At 38.8% G+C, this 20,459-nt stretch overlaps 1 protein-coding gene across 2 annotated transcripts in view; it reads left to right on the plus strand.

Moving 5' to 3' along the window:
- ZNF800 (zinc finger protein 800) overlaps positions 1–15,761 on the plus strand; it is a 52,299-nt gene extending 36,538 nt beyond the window's left edge. For both annotated transcript variants that reach the window (XM_085005591.1, XM_085005592.1), the window contains one exon: positions 10,743–15,761. In XM_085005591.1, the coding sequence (XP_084861717.1) occupies positions 10,743–10,929 (187 nt within the window). In that variant the 3' untranslated portion in view covers positions 10,930–15,761. The remainder of the gene's footprint in view (positions 1–10,742) is intronic.
- The last annotated feature ends 4,698 nt before the right edge of the window (positions 15,762–20,459 follow it).

Consider the following 20,459-nt stretch of genomic DNA (forward strand, 5'->3'; position numbering starts at 1 on the left):
TAATGCATAAGATAAACTTAAGTAATTTAGGTTCATAGCCAGGTTCTAAGGGAAAAAATATGCTATTAAACATGGAACAGATGATTGAAATAAATTGTAGTAAGCTTACTTTGCCAAACTTTTGCACTATTTGGACTGGTGAATACTTAAAATAACAGTAAATGAAATCTGCCCTGCATTGTCATGTATGTTTCTGTGGCTCTCATGGGTTTCTATTTTTTTTTAGCTCCATTCTGAAGGAAGAACCTAACAATAAAACTTTAAATCTTACCATTTATGATAACCACTGGAGGGAGTTCCCTGGTGGCCTAGTGGGTTAAGGATCTGGCATTGTCACTGCTGTGGCTCTGGTCACTGATGTGGTGTGGGTTTGATCTCTGGCCTGGGAACTTATGCATGTCATGGGTGTGGCCAAAAAAAGATAACTGCTAGAGTTCAGCTGGAGATTTTTGTCCTCTCAGAACTGAGATGAAGTAGCTTTCCCTGCCAGGCCAGTGGATGTTTAGGAGGGTACGCAGAATGACTTTTAAGAAGTCACCCCTGCTTGGGATTGAGACTAGTGATTTAATACTGAAAGCATAGGTCTGCGTGCCATTTAAGCTATCCAACTTTTTTTTTTTTTTTTTTGGCCACCATGTGCTAGTTCCTGGGCAAGGGGTCAAACCTACGCCACAGCAGCTACAGGAGCCACAGCAGTGCTAATGCCTGATCCTTAACCTGCTGCACCACAGGGGAACTCCTAAGCTATCTAACTTTTGATTCATTTTAAAAATCTGCTTTTAAAGGAAAGAATTCCCTGGAGACTGTGTGTCAGGTTTCAATAGAGCAAATTTTATGGATGAGTTATGACCCTTAAAACTGAAGTCAGTAATAGAAATGCTGACGGAGTTGAACTAGAAGAGATAATTATACTAAAACGACATTCTATTACAATCTTATCTGTAGTAAAATGAGAAAAAAAACTTTCAAGTTTTCTTTTGTAATACTTAGAGAATGGTTTCTTGTTATTTGAACTTTAATCAACAGTAGGCATCAGCATAAACCTAATAACTATGTCAAAATAACACAAGGCTCATAATTATTTTAAATTATAAACTTTAATACCTGTTCCAAATCTTCCTTTTTAAATAAATTTGTTTCTAAACACTGCTTTTTCCTCCTGGCAAGCCTCTGTATACTCATCCTCACCTCAGTAAATCACTTAGAGATTCCCAAAAAAAGTAATATGTGTATTTTGGTGTTTGAAGGATTGTAACAAAAATGCGTGGTGGAATAATAGAATTTTAGGATTTATACTTTCTGCATTGAGGACTTCATTTGTTTAATAACCTTTATGTTTATTGATATTCTTTTTCACCCTGTGGAAACATTTTAGAGATAAATTTTGTTTAGACATTTCTTACAAGATTTATCAGTGTGTTACCAATATTAACACACACACTCTCTCTCTCTTTATCCATAAGATAATATCTTGAATTTATATTGCCTATTTTGTCAAAAGTTATTATGTGATTGTGTATTATTTCTTTAGCTTTATAAGATTACTAGAACACAGAGAGAGAGGATGATTTTTTTGTTTTGTTTTGACATTTTTTTCATGCAGTAAAACAGAACTCTTATCTCATCAATCAGACCCAATTCACAGTCTAAATCAATGGAAAAGTAAAACCAGTACCTCTTGATTTCCTGGTTTTGTGTATTTTGGGTTGACCCTTGTGTATGAAGGTTGTGATAGGAAATAATACTAGGCACTTGCAAGACAATACTGGAAGAATGTTACCAAACATCCCATAGAAGTATGACTTTTCTCATACTTCAGATCCCTGCCCTGTTAAAAAAGTTATACTTAGATCATATTAATTGTGTATTTAAGCCTGTTCAGTAACTTTTGATACATCTCTAGCATGTCATCACTCCTGTGTAGTATTCTACAAAGAAAATTGGGCAAACCAGTATTTGAAAAATAATTTCTAACATTTTTTTTTTGCCAGAAGTTACTATTTAAAATAAAACTGTGACTAAAACTAAATTTATTGTCCTAGTACCAGAACTGACTCCCCTTGCTGATTTTATTTTGTCCATGATTTTATTTTGTCCATCATCATTTTGCTTATCACATGGATTTAAGGTCCTGTTCTTCTGTGGATTGGTTCTTGATAGCTCTGACCCATGGTGACCTCTTCCTCTGATGAACTCACAAACATTTTCCATTTATTTTTCACTTTACTCTTTTGTGTTACTATTGCATTATTATTTATTTAGTGTTCCCATGCTTAGACTCTAAGCCCTCTGAGACTCAAGACTAACAGTTTTGCTCTACAGCATGTAGGGTCGTGGATGAATGGACGATCGATCAGGCCTGTCCCCTTCTCTGTTGTCCAGGTGTTAGTGTCCTCTCCATGTACTTCTTTTCCTCTATTCTCGGGTGTCTTAGGTCTGCTAAGATTATGGATGGTTTTTAGGAGATTCTTGGACTATTTTATGGGAATACAGGGGTGATTTTTTTCAGCTTTTTTTTTTTTTTTTCTGTGTCAGGATCCATTTTTAAACTCTACCACAAAAATTCTACCTCTTTAGAATTACTTTTAATATTTACTCATTTATCAAGACATGTTTTGAGAGTCTACAATCTTAGAAGCAGTAGTTTGGAGATATATATATATATATATATATATATATATATATACCAGATTTTTACTTTTGACGCAGAAGAAAAAGAAGAGAAACATTGTCAAGTTCACAAAGATGTATTTTCTTCCCAGACTCTTGCTTACTATGCTGCTTTTAATAGCCTAATGGGAACGGCTCCTGCAGAGTGTAAATAATTATAATATGTTGTATGTTAGTTACTGAAAAGTAAGGCTTATTTTATTTAGCCACCTGGTATATACCTTTTGTATATACCTTCTTTTGAGCCAAAATTATTTTGAATTGTAGCTGGGAACTTGAGAGATTTAGTGTAACCTCATTCTAAAATGGAGTAAATTAAGGTAAGTAATTGTGTGAGGTCACATATGCAGTTAATGAAGAAGTCAGGAGTAGAGACCAGCTATTTCTTTAAGATTATTTTAGTAGGTATTACATGTTAAAAAAAATTAAGCAGTACAAAGAGATCTATTATGAAAGGTAAGTTTTCCTCCTACCCCATCTCTTAATTCTCTCCTTCTCTTCCCCAGAGTCAAGAAGCTAATCACTAGTTTCTTGGGCTTTTAAGGTCTGTTGGATGTGTTTATATAACCATATAAATGTATATTGTCCCCTTCATACAAATGGGTAGCATACTGTACACACTTTACTATACCTTTTTTTCACTTTTTAACAATATGTCTGAAAATTGTAAAACCCAAGTTTTTTTTAACCCTTGATCCATGAACTTTCCATCTTGCTGTATTGTTTATCATTTAGACAACCAGCTTTTGTTACTGTGAACAAAGTGTTACATTATTCTTTGCTTCTAGCATATTGTATTGAGTACCTTGGGTGCAACATAATGAATCTTATGTTTCTTTCAGAAAAAGAGAGATCATGGTCATTGGTTTATTTTATGATAAATGTTGAAGTTAAAACAAGTGAAACTTACATAATAATTATTACTGCTAGTTACCAAAAATAGCTGATTTTTTTTTTCTATTTGAGAGAAATGGCAGGTGAAATTTTCAGGTAAATCATTTACTTTTAAACTTGTATAAAAACCTGTGTAGTATGAGTTTAATATCTCAGTGCCAGTGATAAGCAGTGATGTTAAACCACAGATGTTTATTTTCTAAATTAATCTCCAACCTCATATGCAAATCACAGAAATAATTTTTCATTAGTTTCTCGAGACCGTTTTATATGTTTTAATCTTGAGAGGATTCATAGTCATCTGTATAAAAATATACCCTTAATTTTGATTATTTACAGTTTATTTTGGCTAATTTTGCAATTATTACTTTATTTTTTAGAGATTAATGGGGCCTATCACAACTGCTTGTTTTTTGGACCAGTCCATTTAAAAAAAAAAGTGTGTTCCATGCCAAATGTCCAAGATAGGACTCATAGAGATCGGGTGTTTATATTTTAGTTTTACTTTAGATAATTAGTCAGTAATCCTGTGTTCTCCCTAAAGGTGGCAGTACTTCTCCATGTATTATTTACTGAGTAATTCCGTTTGAAAATAGTATTAATTTTAACTCCATTATTGATTGGAAAAAAGTTAATGAGACTAAAAGTATATTTTCATAATTATATCACAATAGTTAAAATTCAGTAGTAAAACAAGTAAGATTGTATCCTGAGGTTCATAGCATTAGGTCACTTTTATGTGTGTTATCCTTGACCCTGAATACTGGGTCCTAATGGTTCGTATTGCATTCTGACTTTGGAATTCTTTTTTTTTTTTTTTTTTTTAATGGCCGTACCTGTGGCATATGGAAGTTCCTGGGCCAGGGATTGAATCCAAGCCACAGCTGCAACCTATGCTGCAGCTGTGGCAACACTGGATCCTTTAACCCACTGTGCTGGCCTGGGGCTCTAACCTGTGCCTCCACAGCCACACAAGCTGCTGCGGCCTGATTCTTTTTTTTTTTTTTTTTTTTTTTTTTGTCTTTTTGCTATTTCTTGGGCCACTCCTGCGGCATATGGAGGTTCCCAGGCTAGGGGTCTAATCGGAGCTGTAGCCACCGGCCTACGCCAGAGCCACAGCAACGCGGGATCCGAGCCGCGTCTGCAACCTACACCACAGCTCACGGCAACGCCAGATCATTAACCCACTGAGCAAGGGCAGGGACCGAACCCGCAACCTCATGGTTCCTAGTCATATTCGTTAACCACTGCGCCACAACGGGAACTCCTGCGGCCTGATTCTTAACCCACTGCACCACAGTGGAAACTCCACGACTTTGGAATCCTTTTTTTTGTCTTTTTTTATTAGGGCCACAGGTGTGGCATATGGAAGTTCCCAGGCTAGGGGTCAAATCTTGATGTGACATCATTAACAAAGTTTTGTCAAGAATTGTGATAAGTCATGTTTAGGGCCTTGCTGTATTTATGTAGATCTCTCTCCTATGGAGATGTCATCAGAAAAGAAAAACTGACAAAATACCCCAAGCAGAATCAAAACCCCTACCCCAGATCTTAAGCCTCCTCTGCTATAAAAACTAACTTCTGCATTCACAGGGTAGTACTCTGAAAAAGGGAGAAACAACACTATATTTTGTTTCCCCTTTTCCCATTATTTCCATTTCTGATTAAATGGTTCTTGCATGCATGTGTTTGAAATCACATGGCATGGTGAGTCTGAAGATGGTGAACAGCAAGATAGAGAGGTCAGGCTTGCTTTCCTGCTAGCCCTCACAAGTAACTTTGACATGGCCATTCCTTTCTAAAGCTGGCCCTATTGGTTCATCTGGGGCCATTAGTGGTTCATCAAGCAGGGTGACTGGATGCTTGAGGACTGTATAACTCGTACCAACCTCACAGATACTGGTGTATAAACACAATACTAGATTTTAAATTTATAATGAGATGTATCAGGCACACTGGCGTCTCATGTTTATGGTTGAGTGTATTTTCTCCCAGTAGACAAATCTACATGGAAAACTAATTTACAATCAGAAGGTTTCTTGATGCTCATTGAATCAGCTCTTAGCGATAAATGTCAGCAAACGTTTATAGTGTGATACAGTATCTTTCCCATAGAAATATACTTGCCACTTAGACCAGATGTACGTCAGTTTTCAGAGCATCCTTTCTACTAGACCAGGGTGCAGACAGATGGCCAGCTTTTGCCTTCTTGATTTTGTAGTCTGTAGTTACTATAGACTGTCTCCTTTAGCACACTTTTTTTTTCTATTGGAATTTAATAAAATTGCACTAATGTGTGTAAAACACCTAGCCCAATGTCTGACATAGTAAATAAATGATAAGTAATATTATTAAGTGTAACTGATGTTAAGTTCAGGTCATCTTGGTACTTGTAATGTCAAAGACAATATTTTGGGCCATTTCTTTAGATGATTGATGGGTCTCATCTTTCACATTTTGAGTTATTTCCATTGTTTAATTCCTTAGCAGCTTAATTGCATTAATCATTAATGTTGAATCCATGAGCTAATTAGGACAATCCCTATTGGCTCTGTGTGATTTTGCTACCATTTTGTTGTTGAGATGTTGTTACTTTTAAAATTTAAGTTTCATGTTCCCAAATACCCCCTTCCCCCTCAGTTCCTCCATCTGTCATGTGAATCTAATGGAGGGGATAATCTTCAAGTTACTGCTCTGCGCTAGAAATAATTTCATCTTATTTGAGTAGATGATGCCAGTTGTCGGTCTTTCTATCTAATCATCTTACCTTCATTTCAGATCTGCTTAAGTTCTTTCTTATAGAAACAACATCTGAATCCTTAGAATGGTGGGATGGCCATGGGATTGGGAGGCAGTGATTGAACAATACAGAGGTGGGGGTATGATGATGGTAAATTCAGCAGTTAGCAATGACATTACAGATTTGGCAAATACACACTTGACAAATCAAACTTTTTGAGTAAAAATGAGGATAGAAAGGAATAATTGAGATGAGTCAGGCTGTCACTCTGGCAACAATAAGCATTATTGTCAGCCTTCCCCTCTCCATCTATCTGGGGATAAGTTATTCTCTTAAGAATGGCAAGATCAGTTTAGGAAAAACAGTGGAGAAACTGCCACAGCTCTTTTTGGTGTTTGTAAAAATTATGGTGCGTTTTTGAAGCTGATGGTCTCATAACCACACTTTGAGAATAGTCATAGATAAATACTGTGGGAGTTCATGTAAATGGATAGATCATTTCAGACTGCAGTAATCAGGGAAATCTTTTTAAAATGGCTTTGAGAGTCATGAGGGATAGACAGCCTTTGAATACTTTAGAGGGGGAAGAAAACATTTTTTGATGAGTAAAATACCAAGAACGGAAGTGTGGAAGTGGGAAATAAAGTGTATGTTTGGGGAGTAGAGAGTCAAGTAGTTTGGTGGTAGTTTGATAGTTTAATAGTTTCTTAAATATGGCCCATGAAAGAAGATCAAGGCAGTGTTTGTCAAATGCTGTCATTCATTCCAGAGTTGGAAAAAAATGAGCACTGTACCATTTCTGTTCATCATGCAACTGGATGGAACTATTTTTTAAATTGTATTGAGGTATAGTTGATTTGCATTGTTGTGTTAATTTCTGCTGTACATCAAACTGATTCATCCATAGATATGCACATAGCCTTTTCCATATAGGTTATCACAGAGCATTGGGTAGATTTCCCTGTACTATACAGCAGGTCCCTGTTGATCATCCACTCCATATTCCATTTGCCAATCCCTCCCTCCCCCCCAACCCTTCCCCTTTGGTAACCATAAGTTTGCTTTTGAAGTCTGTGAGTCTGTTTCTGTTTTGTAAATCAGTTCATTCGTATCATTTTTAAAAACTCCACATGTAAGTAATGTCATATGATATTTGTCTTTCTCTAACTTAGTTCACTTGGTATGGTAATCTCTAGATCTTGGATGAAACTATTGATGCTGCTCAGGGTATCAAGCTTACATTTTCATATGCTCTTTGATGTCATCAACAAAGAATTTCATTTTTGGACTCTGAAAACTGGAAAGGCTGTTTACATCTTCAAAGTGATCTCTCTCCCTCTCTCTCTCTGATAATTATTTGAATGGCAGAAAAAAAATGATAGCATTCTCAGGGCAGACGGGCACCTATAATGTCAGGCATACAGCATGGTTTTCCTGCTTTGATCAGGAAAGGATAGCCACACGTCATTGTGCCTCATCACTTGCCATGTCAGCAGCTGTCACCACCTTTCCAAGAGGTATTGCCAAGAAATAGGAACAGAATATGATGTTTTTCTCTACTAGAAAGTAATAAATTTATTGCCTTTCCAGAGGTCTTAATTGACCTTATAGGCAGAGGAAGTAATATGAGTTGACTTTGACTTGAAAGTCTTGGAAGTATTTAGTGTTCTGGTACACAGGCTACCTTAATCTGACAAAGCACTCAATGGAATTTTGCTTTGGTTCTATGTATCTTTGTGAGTCAAGGATTTCAACATTTGTTGCCATGGAGAAGAAAAGTTGCAGTTGATTATCAAAGATGATGTATACATTGCTGTATCAAAGTCCGTATTACAATTCCAACTCAAGCCATATCTAACTGAGATTTACTACTGAGCAGTTAGAATTTTAAAATTTCTTTCAGAAAGTCACTGTTTTTCTTTCATGAAAAATAACAAGGTGAGGGAGGCAGAATCCTTTGTAAATATTTTTTTTTGTATATTGCTATATGTTCAGGAAATCAGTTTCCAATGCAGGGAAATAAAGTATATGGTGTATGCACTTCTGTGCATGTTTCTGGAAGACACAGTCCTTATCTTTAACCAGAATCTCAGACTAGTCGTTGACTCCCTGAAAAGGTTAAGAATTAGTAATTTTGCTAGTGTGGAGACAGTGGGATTCTCTGGATGAATTTGAGCAAAGTAATGACGGGAAGTTAGAAAGTTCACCTGAAGAATATGGGAAGGAAAACTTGGCAGGACTGCAGGGAAAGGCAGTAAATTTATTACTGTCTAGTAGAGAAAAACATCATTCAGGGATTCAGGTTAGCCCCAGGGTTGGAGTTAGCTGAATAATCTGAAGGTAATTTTCTAGATGGAGCTTGAAGGAGGAAATCTCATGTTATCTTCTCCTTGGTTCTCAGTGTCTGAGCACAGTTCCTGAGGCATAATAGGCACTTAAAGATCTTGAATTAAATTGAAATTGTGTGGATACATACACCAAGTGAAAGTTGGTTGATAGCAGCACCAAAAAGAAATGCTCTTCCATCTTACCTGTATTTAATCCTGTTAAGTCGTTTGGTGTAAAATAAGGGGTTTGGAGAGAGAGAAACTGCTTTATAAAAATCTCATATATCCTTTTTGTTCAAGCAGTTGGTTAACACAAACTTTTGGCCTCTTAGGATTTGTTCTTTTAATATATTTTATGTGTCTCTTGGCATAATAATTTTATCCGATACCTACAGAAGGAGGAAAACTTGCAGGATGGTGTGGTTGATTAGGTCATCATTTGTTTAAGCAACATTCCAGTAAAAATCTAAGCTTGGATTAACTCATCATTAAGTAAAATCAATCTGACAACTCTGAGGTCACTTTGGCTTAAAATATCATTGGAACTTATATATTAATGGATCTCCTGTCAGTTTAATAACAAAGCCCTGGCAGCCCATTCCTATGTTATATTAGTATAATTTTATTGTCATCCTTATGCATTTTTCTAGAACAAGGTTTAGCAGAATGGATTCTCTAGGTATTAATAAGTGCTAAAACTTTAAATTTATTGATTGGAAGACCAAAATGTAAAGTTTAGACTCCTAGTTTATTGTAATAGTTCTGCTCCCACTAAGGTCTTTCAAGTTAAAGAGAAAATTATTGAATACATCATTAAAACAGTATTATCTAAAACATTTGATCCAAAAATATGGTTAATTTTTTTTTCAGCAAACTTTGTGTTTACAAGTCTGTAGAGATTACAGATCAAATTAGGTTTGTTAAAAGCCCAGAAAGCTTTTTTTTTTTTTTTTCTCCCCCTGGTGTGGAAGTGCTTAGTAGAGTAAAATAAAGTATAACTTGACAGAAGACAGTGCCTTTTTTTTTTTTTTGCCCCACCTGCTACATGCAGAAGTTCTTGGAGCAGGGATCAAATATGTGCCATGGCAGTGACAAGGCTGGGTCTTTAACCAGCTGTACCACCAGGGAACTCCAGACAGTGCTTTCGATTAACTGCATGTTTAAGGCATAAACTGCTCTGAAATACTGTGATTTACTCAGAACTCTTGAGGTAGATAAACCACTTCTAAGGACCATTTATTCATTCTTAAAGTCTTTTGTGATCCACCAGTTTGCTACATGATATAAAATGATTTATTTTCTCAAATTTGAATTGGGAGAAAGAATTGGGCTCATAAGAGTGGATTAAAATTCCTCTTATTAACATATTTTTATTATGAAGATATGCTTATTGCATATAATTTGAGAAATATATAAAGATTACCTGAAGCCTCATAACTTGGATTTAATGTTAACCATTTAACATTTTGGAGTGTTTCTCCCCATGTTATACATCTGTGGTGTGCTGTTTGTGTATACACACCTAAACACATAAGTATACATACATCCCCATACACTACAGATGGGGATGAAACTCATCCTTAAAATTCTATCCAGTATACTCTTCCATATGATTAGGTGTTTTCCAGTGTTATTTTAATAGCAGGTTAGTATATCAGAAGGACTATAACTGACACTTTATTGTTGGGTATTCCCAAAAGTTTTTCTTTAACTTTTTTTTTCACTTTCTTTGCTTGTTTATTGCTGTTCTAGATACTGCACTGAATACACTGAATGAAATTTTTGCATATATTCATAATTATTCCATTAGGGTAGATTCTAAAAGAAATTCTGAGTCAAAAATTATTACAAAGTTTAAGGATTTGATACATTTTCCTAAATTGCTTAAAACCTGTTTATGACACTTTAGTTGGATGCTGTTTTCCTCCGATCAACACAGGTTTGTCTCCCAGGTCCCCGGGACAGACAACCTGTTGGGCGGAAGGAGCATCCCGCTGAGATTGGGTGGCGGCTCCTAGATTAGCTGGGAGGCGCCGGCGCTTCGTTCGGTTTCTAACCGCCGTGTGTTTGTCTCTCTCCCTGGGGACCGCTGCCGCCCGCGTTGGCCGAAGCCTCGGGAAGCCGTCGCCCCGCAGCGCCTCCGCCCTGCGCCCGGCCGCCCCGGGGAGCCGCTGCCCGCCCGCGGGCGCCGTCACCACGCGCCAGGCCGCCGCCAGCTGCCGCGCCAAGCTCCGCGGCGGCGCCGCCCGGGAGCGCCAGCACGCCGCCCGCGGCCTCGGGAAGCCCGCGCCCCCGTGAGCGCCGCCGCCCGGCCGCCGCGGGACCCCGCACAGCCCAGCGCCGCGGGCCTCGCCGCGTCGCGCCGCTCCTCCCGCCCCCTCGCCGGAGCTCTCGAGGTGCGCTGCGGCATCGGCCAGCTCCCTGGGGTGCTCCGCCCTTCGCAGACCGCCCGTCCCCCGCGCTTTCCCGGAACCCGGTCAGCCCGAGCTGCCCGCTCAGCCCCTCGGGAGGACCGTGTGCCTTCGGGCCGGCGGCCGGGGAAGTGGCCTCCTTGCTAGTCCTTGCTCCAGAGCGCCGCTTCCCCATCCCCTCCGCGGAAGGCCGGCCTCTGAGAATCTTGTCACTGGATCTTGAAGGAGGATCTTGCCATCCTGTTTCCCTCCTTGTGGTTTGTCAAGTTCCTTGTCAGTTTCTTTCATTATTCGTTCTCAAAGACTATCTCCCACTTGAGTCTTCTCCACCTCAAATCCCGTCATCAACAAGCTGAGGAGCCGCCTCCGCCCCACTCCCCGCCCCGCCGCCACCTACCAGAAGATTGTTTCAGTGAGTGCACAAATCCCCCATGACTACTGGATGATCCACACTATCTGGAGTTGGGTGATGCGTAACTGTGGTTAAACTTGAACTCCACCATCCAGTACCCTCCCGGAAACTTACTTCATCCCCAAAGACCTAACCTTTGGGAAATCCAACCTTCGGAATCAGCCTTGCTCCCACGGTTCTAGACTGCTGTCCCAGGGGACACACTCCTGGGTTTGCACTGAGGCGGGGGCTTCTCCCAGGCTACTCCCAGTCCTGGACTGAGGACGGTCAGGGTATTACTCTCACACTCTGCACTCCTCTAACAAGAGCAGCTTTGGCGTGGGGACTATCTTAGGACCGTGCTGCATGCAGTCTAAGGTTCTTCTTCCCAATCCCCCTCTCCTTTCCTAGGAGTCAAACTTGCATTACGGTATGAAGGCCCCGCCTTGCTCCTGATTCCTTCCCTTTATCCTTCACAAATGTTCTCTCAATAAAACTCTTGCCGGCTGAACCCTCCCTTGGTGTCTGTTTGGAGGACCTGAACTAACACATTATCAGACATTCCTCTCTGATCACCATCTTCCTATGCTTCTGGATCCCTTGCTTGTTCATTGACAGCTAATTCACTAATCTCACCCCCCCACACACCCCATCCAATATTGGTCAGTCCTTGTTTTGGATTCACTTCCTTCCTTGTCTAGCCTGGATCCCATGATCCATCACTATAATCATCCTCCTTGAAATACAGTGCTCTCAGCAGTCTTAAACTTCAAATCCTTCCAATTTACTTTCCTGTAAAATCCCAACTCTGGGTGACCTTACCATCTGCCTTCCACTGGCCTCACCGGGACAGGTGGACATTTTCTTTAAGAAAATCACGCAACACAGCCAACTAGTTTTACTTTGAATTTATCATCTCAAACAGGTGCTATTGTTCCTACTGTAGTCTCAGTGTCCCACTTCTAAAATGACTGTTTATAGCTTTTCATCTCCTCAAGCTTTTCAGATCCTTTCCTTCCTGTTTACGTTTTCCTTTGGAAAATAGAAGATATTATGTATAAACTTCATCTTTCTGGCACAAGACCCATCTAACCCCTAACCCAGCTCTCTTGGTAATCATCTTTCTGTGACTGGAGAAAGTTTCAAAGGCCAGCCCCTCCTCTTGTGCTCTAGATCCCAAGGAGTCTTGCCTTGTCTCCCTAGGTTTTCCTCTTTATTCTGCATTATCAATCTCCGTCTTGAAAAAATCATTCTCATCAGTCTGCAGACATGCTCTAGCATCCTCCATCTTCACCAAACCTTCCCTTGTGCATATCTTTCCCACCCTTTAGCCATTTCTTGGCTCTCTTTCATAACCAGACCTCTTTATGGAGTTATCCTTAGCGATTGTCTTCACTTTCTAATCTCCTACTCACTTTCAATTCATAGTGAGACTTCCTCGCCGCCCCTCCTGAATGCTGCTTTTCAAGTCACCAAGCACTTGCCTGTTGGCCTATCCAAAAGGATACTTCCTGTCGTCACATTGACCACTCTGTGCTCCTTTAAATTGTTCTCTCCTCACATCCAAGACACTATCCTGTCCTGGTTTTCTTCCCACTTCACTGTTCATTCCTAGTGTTACGCTCTATCTCCTGCCCAACTTGAGAAAGTTGAGGGTTTTCCCCTCCATTGGATCTCTCTTTTCTGTGTTCCTTCCTGGGGGGATCTTATCAGTTTCCATGGGTTTAAGTGCTGGCTTTTTGCTAATAAATTACAAATTTGTGTTTCCCACCTCAACTTTCCATCTGAGTTCTAGATGTACATGTCTCATTGCTTGCTTAACCTCTTCCCTTGAATGACTCAGATATTTCAAACTTAACATGTCCTGAATCTAATTCCTCATTCTCACCCCAAATCTGTTGCCCTCATCTTCCCTATTACAGGAAATAGCACCTCCATCCAACCAGTTGTTCAAGCCAGAAACCCATGTGTCATCCCTGATTCTTTTCATGACCTCTCCACTGCATCAAATAGGCCAGCATAACCTGTTCATTTCATCCCTCAACTATGTCTTTAATCTGTCTTCTTTTCATTTTCAATGGCATCACTTAATCCAGGTCACTGTTTTTTCTCACCTGATTACTGTGACAGATAGCCTACCTGTTCTTCCTGCTCCCACTCTTGACTCATGACCCACTTCAATACATTCTTGACTTAGTGGCAACCATGACCTTATTCCTAAATTGAACTGAGTAAATTGTAGGATAAAATCTAAACGCTTTACCATCACTCACAGAGTCCTACACAGTCTGACCCCTACCTGTCACTCCGACTCTATTGACGCGCCTCTCTATTGCCCACTATGGTGAAGACACACTGGTTCCTCCAGTTTACCAAGACCTTTTATGCACCTCAGGGGATTAGTAAATGCTATTATCTCTGCTCTCCTTGGCTTTCCCCCTACAACAACCACTTACATAACTGCTTAAAAATGCATCTTAAGAAAGGCCTGCCCAGAGCATTGTTTGGAAATAGTCCTCACCTCTCTCCTCCCATTTGCTCTCTTCTTTTTTTCTTGGAATTTCTTATCTCAATTGTAACTCTATGTATTTGTTTATTTACTTTGTGTAAAAAAAGATAATAATAATAAGGGTGTGTTTCCTATACTGGAATGAATGAAAGAAGAAACTGTGTCTGGATGTCTAGATTCTTCAACACTCTATTCCCAGCCCCTAGCATAATACCTGGCACAAATTAGGTGAATAATAAATAATTGTTGAAGGAATACATGCACACATTTGCTTATTTTTCTGTTGGGAGTTCACTTTTCATTGAATGATAAGAGCTCTTTATATGTTAAAACTAGCAACCATTTGTTTATTTCATATGCTGCAGAAATTTCGTCCCTGGTCATGTATGTATCAATTTAATTCATGATGTCTGATATACAGAAATATATTTTTTATTTAGATAAATTTATCTTTTCTTTCATGATTTCTCCTTTTGGTGATATGTTTGAAAAGATCTCCATGTCAGTGTTGTATAAATATTTGTCTATTTTTTTTCTTTTAATTTTTTTAGACTGAAATCTTTACTCCAAATGGAATTTATTTTTGATATAGATGTGATTAAGGCTTTAAATATTTATTTAGCTGTTACATCATCACTTATTGAAAATTCCCTCTAACATTGTTTTGAAAATTCCACACATATCAAAGATTAAATTCTTACATGTACTTGGAGTGGTTTCTGGATTTATTATTTGTTTATTTGTTTTGGGAGGGTTTGGTATCCTTCTCTATTCCTTAACCATGCTGTTGTAATTATTCTCATTTTGCAATTTGTTTTATTGTGCGATTAACTCTTTTTTTGTTTGTTTGTTTTTGTTTTCTTTTTGTCTTTTAGGGCCGCCCCCACGGCCTATGGAGGGTCCCAGGCCAGGGGTCAGGGGTCACATCGGAGCTGTAGCCACCGGCCTATGCCAGAGCCACAGCAGCATGGGATCTGAGCTGCATCTGTAACCCACACCACAGCTTATGGCAACTCCAGATCCTTAACCCACTGAGAGAGGCCAGGGATGGATCCTGCATCCTCATGGATGCTAGTTGGGTTCATTAACCGCTGAGCCATGATGGGAACTCCTGTGATTAACTTTTTAATGGGGTAAATGTTAGTCTTCTTTTTCAAAATATTTTCACTTATATTTGTGCATTTATTCTTCCAGATAAACTTTAGCTATATTTTAGTCAGTTTCCAAAAGAAATTCTATTCTAAAGCATTTTGTTTGGAATTGCTTTAACATTATAGACTAATTGTGGGAGAATTGCTGTTTTTGTAATGTTAATTTTTTCATTCAGGAACTTGTCACATGCCAAGGTTATTGAAGGATTTCTATATAATTCTCAGTAATTTTGTAGGCCCTGCATATTTCTTGTTAATTATATTATTAGATATTTCATATCTTTGTTGAGATCATTTTCTCTTTATGTTTTATAACTAGTTTCTCCTTGTTGGGTCAAGCTATTGATTTCTACATTAGGTAACTTTTCTGAACTCTTTCATTAATTGTTTTAGTTGATTCTAAGTAGACGATCATTTGAAGTATAATGGTAATTTTCTCTCTTTATAATATTAATATCTCATATTTTAAATAAATGATGGTATTAATTTTGCTTTTATTCCAGACTTTTTAAGAATACCATTAATATTTCACCAGCTTTTAAGATTAGCTGTTTGAATGAAATAGAGTTCTTTATCAGGCTAAGGAAGTGGTTTCCTGGTTCAAGTATACTAAGCATTTTATTGAAAGTTGTTGTTGAATTACATTAAACATATTTTGGGCAACTAGAGATAATCATGTGGTCTATTATTATAATAAATTATATTAATAGATTTCCCAATATTGGGTTATTTCTGCATGAGATGCATCCTATTTCATCATGGTGGGTTTTTTTTTTTTCTTTTTTTTCCTCTTTCAGTATAATACAGTTGAATTCAGCTCTTTTTCTTTTATTTAGGGTAATTGCCTCTATATTCATAAGTAAGATTGGACTGTAGTTTTACATTTTAAAATTCTATCTTAAACAACATCCAAAAAAATCCTGTTCTATGCTCTAGATTAGTAGAGTGTAGGACTTGCCTATTTTTTGAAGGTTTGGAGGAGCTCACCAATAGCACTGCATAGGTTCCAAGCTTTTTTCAGAGTGAGTGGAAGATAATTCTCAAAAAAATTAAAATTTTCTTCTATAGTTTTGGCATACACAGGTTAACTACTGTTTCCTGAGTATCAATTTAAAAAAATAACATTTCTAAAGAAAATCATGCATTTTTGTAGAATTTAAAAATTTGTTAGCAATCTTCCACATATAATCTTTTTTTTTTTTTTTTTTTTTGTCCTTTTTGCCATTTCTTGGGCCGCTCCCTCAGCATATGGAGGTTCCCAGGCTAGGGGTTGAATTGGAGCTGTAGCTGACAGCCTACACTAGAGCCACAGCAATGCGGGATCCAAGACGCGTCTGCAACCTACACCACAGCTCACGGCAACGCCAGATCCTTAACTCACTGAGCAAGGCCAGGGATTGAACCCGCAACCTCATGGTTCCTAGCCAGATTCCTTAACCACTGAGCCACAACGGAAACTCCACCATATAATCTTATAATTAAAAATATTTTTCTCAGAGTTCTCTTGTGGTGCTGTGGGTCAAGGATCCAGCATTATCACTGCAGCAGCTTGGGTTTCTGTTGTGGTGTGGGTTTGATTTCTGGCCTGGGAATTTCCACATGCCATGGGTGCCACAAAATTTTTTTTTATGTATTTATAGTTATAGCTTTTTTCTCATTTCTAATCTTTTCAGTTGCATTTTTCTTTTATTAGATTTGTTACTCTTTTCTACTTTCCACTTCACTAATATAACTTTTAATCTTTTAAAATTCCTTCTTTCTTCTTCTCAAGTTTATTTTGTTGTTTTCTGAATTTTTCCTTGTAATTAATCACCTGGGTAATTGATTTTTTTTCTTTCTTATTTAATAATAGGACACATACAACTATGTATTTACCTCTGAGCACAGCTTTGACTGCATTCTCAACAGTTGTTTGGTATGTAGTTTCTTAATTGTTGCTATTTAAAAATAATGGACTATAATTGCTGTTTTTATTTCATTTTGGACTGGTGTTTAGGCTAGTCTTGTGAGGTTTTTGTTATTGTTAATCCTGATTTCTCCTTAATAAAGAATAAATTTATTAATACTTATGCTGCTATTTTAATAAGAGCTAGTTTTATTTGTGAAATAATCTGTGAAGTTGTATTATCTGAAGTTACATGCAGGCATTATCTAGAGTTCCTCATTATGACAGCCTACCAATAGTGCTAAATATACTGATTACTGACAATAGGTATTTGGTGTACCACTAGTGTCAATAATTTAATGGAATTGTGATTTCTATATAATATTCTAGTAACTCATGTGAAAGTCAAAACAGAGCTTAAAAAATGTTTATTGCTTCAAAAATCCTCAGGTAACATGGAAATTAAATGATCATTTAATAATCAGAAAAACTCTATCAAAGTTTATGAAATCAGAAAGGATTTGAAAATTGTGAACAGGAAGTTTGCCACAAAATTTGGGCATTGGAATAATTTTTCTCTTAGATTTGGAAAGACTCATTTTAAAAAAGATTTATTTTTATACTTACAAATGTAATTCATGTACATAAATAAAATAAAAATTACCTGTAACTGCATTGCCCAGTAAAAAAGCACTGCTAATATTTTGTTGTATTTCATTCTAGGACTGTTTCTGTACATCTCTTTTTCCTTCTTTTTTCCTTTCTTTCTCTGTCTCTCCCTTTCTTTCTAGGGAGGGGAACGAATGGGCTCATATTCTTTTATATCCTAGTTTTGTTTTTTACTTATTATTTGTGAGCATTTCCCTATGACATAAGGAAGTGGAGAATGTTGGAAATTTATATTTCAGTATTAGTAGCATAAGGATTGGGGTCTTCCTTCTGCAATTTCTACTTCCTGGACTACTGGCTTTCCAAGACTGGTCCTTGAAAATCCAGGGGAGTCCAAGACTCCCCTGATAATCTCCCATTTAATTCTTTTGTTTCTGTCACTTGCATTCAAGAACTTTGACTGACATGGTGATTTTGTTTTATTATTTGATTCAGAATCCTAGTGGCAAGGGATATATTGTGCATGTATATACAAGTATGCACACATGCTCACACACACACACACACACACACACACACACACACACACACAGACCCATATTAAAAGTGCTGAGAAGTTCTGCATTAAAGAAAGAATGGGGGCATGGTTAAAAAAAAAAAAAAAAAAGAATGGGGGAGTTCCCACTGTGGTACAGCAGGTTAAGGATCTGACACTGTCTCTGAGGCAGTACAGGTTTGATCCCTGGCCCTGTGCATTGGCTTAAGGATCCAGCATTGCCACAGCTTTGGCATAGGTCACAACCACAGCTTGGATTTGAACCCTGACCTGGGAACTTTCGTATGCCACAGGTGTGGCTGAAAAAGAAAAGAAAAAAAAAAAAGAAAAAATTGCTTTAAAAATACATATTTCACACATTTCGTTACAGAACACTGTATACTTTTTCCTAGTAGAACTGGTAATATTTTAAAAATAAAACTTCAGGAAACACCGATTTTGTTTATTAGCTTAGAATCAGTTTGATGGCCCTTTCTCTTGATTTCCACACATCAGTAATAGTTGAATTAAGACTGATAATATAACTCTCAATTGATTTAGCATATAGAAAGGTCTATTTTCTGGTGCCTCTTCTTGGGTGCCTGAGAAGTTACTCCCAGCGGCCCGAGGATCTGATGTCTGGATTACCCTCAGACCCAGGTAAGAGAGTCCCTTGCTCTTGGCTCCACTCTTTACAGGGCCCTGCTCTGGTCCTCTTTTGGTCGCTCTTGAAGAGTCTGTGGATCCAAGGAAATATGCTCACCTGGACCCTGAGCACTCACCTTTAGACTGCATTCTGGGTACCTGGGATTCAGAATTCTCAATCCAAACAGCCTCACCTTCTAGAGCATCTTCTGGTCCATCCTATGGTGCCATCAGTGGAATGCTCCTAGGCCCAATGTGTAGCCAAAGGATGGGTGTTTGAGGGGTGTGACACAATTGATTCTGTAGGCTGGGGAGTCCACACAGGTGCCTCTGAGGCCCTTCACAGCTGAGGGATAGAAATAGTTCAGTGTGGATGGAATTGGGGCTTATGCCTTGTTAAGAGAGCTTACAAGAAATAGCAACAACAACAACAAAAGACAAAAAGACAAAAAAAAAAAAAAAAAAATAGGGAGTTCCCGTTGTGGCGCAGTGGTTAAGGAATCTGACTAGGAACCATGAGGTTGCGGGTTCGGTCCCTGCCCTTGCTCAGTGGGTTAACGATCCGGCGTTGCCGTGAGCTGTGGTGTAGGTTGCAGATGCGGCTCGGATCCCGCGTTGCTGTGGCTCTGGCGTAGGCTGGTGGCTACAGCTCCGATTCAACCCCTAGCCTGGGAACCTCCATATGCTGCAGGAGCGGCCCAAGAAATAGCAACAACAACAACAAAAGACAAAAAGACAAAAAAAAAAAAAAAGAGAGCTTAGATATTTTCCTCTAGATGACAGTAAGTCTTTAAAGACATATGAGTTAGGGAGTCCCCATTGTGACTCAGTGGTTAACAAACCCGACTGGTATCCATGAGGACGCAGGCTTGATCCCTGGCCTCACTCATTGGGTTAAGAATTTGGCATTGTCGTGAGTTGTGGTGTAGGTCACAGACGTGGCTCAGATCCTGCGTTGTTGTGCCTGTGTCACAGGCCCGCAGCTACAGCTCCTATTTGACCCCTAGCCTGGGAACCTCCATATGCTACGGGTGCGGCCCTAAAAAAAAGACGTGTGAGTTAGAACATAGCATGATTAGAAAGGTCATTCCCAAGGGGAATATGGAGGATGAGTTTGAGGGACATGAGACGAGTGCAGGAGGATATAGGTAAAAATATATCGCCGTAATACAGGTGAAAGAGAGACTACTTACCCATCACTTTGCCTCTCGCTGAGTTCCTTCTATTCTAAGACATAAAGAACCTGAATTTCAGTAAGTTTTGGGATCAGGTGTGTGATTTTAATAAAATATAGTGGGTTCAAGTCCCAATCTGGGTTTCGGCCAGATTCGAGTCCTGGCCTGTGGGTTCAAGTCACAATATGAGTCTTGGCTGTGTTAGAGTCCCAGCACGTGGGTTCGAGTCCCGATTCAAGGTGTATGGTTTCAGCTTCAGGGTGCCAGCTGAGAGATAGAACCCGGGGTGCCATGACATAGATAGAACCCCAAGGCCTTATGGAGCCCTAAAACTTGGCATGAAGCACCATAGCCTTTGTATTTGAATGAACCACAAAGTATCTCAGCTGTGACCATGGGCCACAGTGGGTTAAAGACTAAAGGCCCTTACTCCAAGTCCCAGGCATTCCAGAAGCCTCCAGAATTCTGTACTCTGATAGCCTTGCCAAAACATATGTGACTCTGATTCCTCCCCCTA

This window comes from Sus scrofa, chromosome 18, assembly GCF_054392235.1.
Source record: "Sus scrofa isolate SSC_HxYL_T2T_F1_AM1 chromosome 18, Sscrofa_HxYL_maternal_Yorkshire_Landrace_v2.0, whole genome shotgun sequence".
NCBI classification, from domain to species: domain Eukaryota; kingdom Metazoa; phylum Chordata; class Mammalia; order Artiodactyla; family Suidae; genus Sus; species Sus scrofa.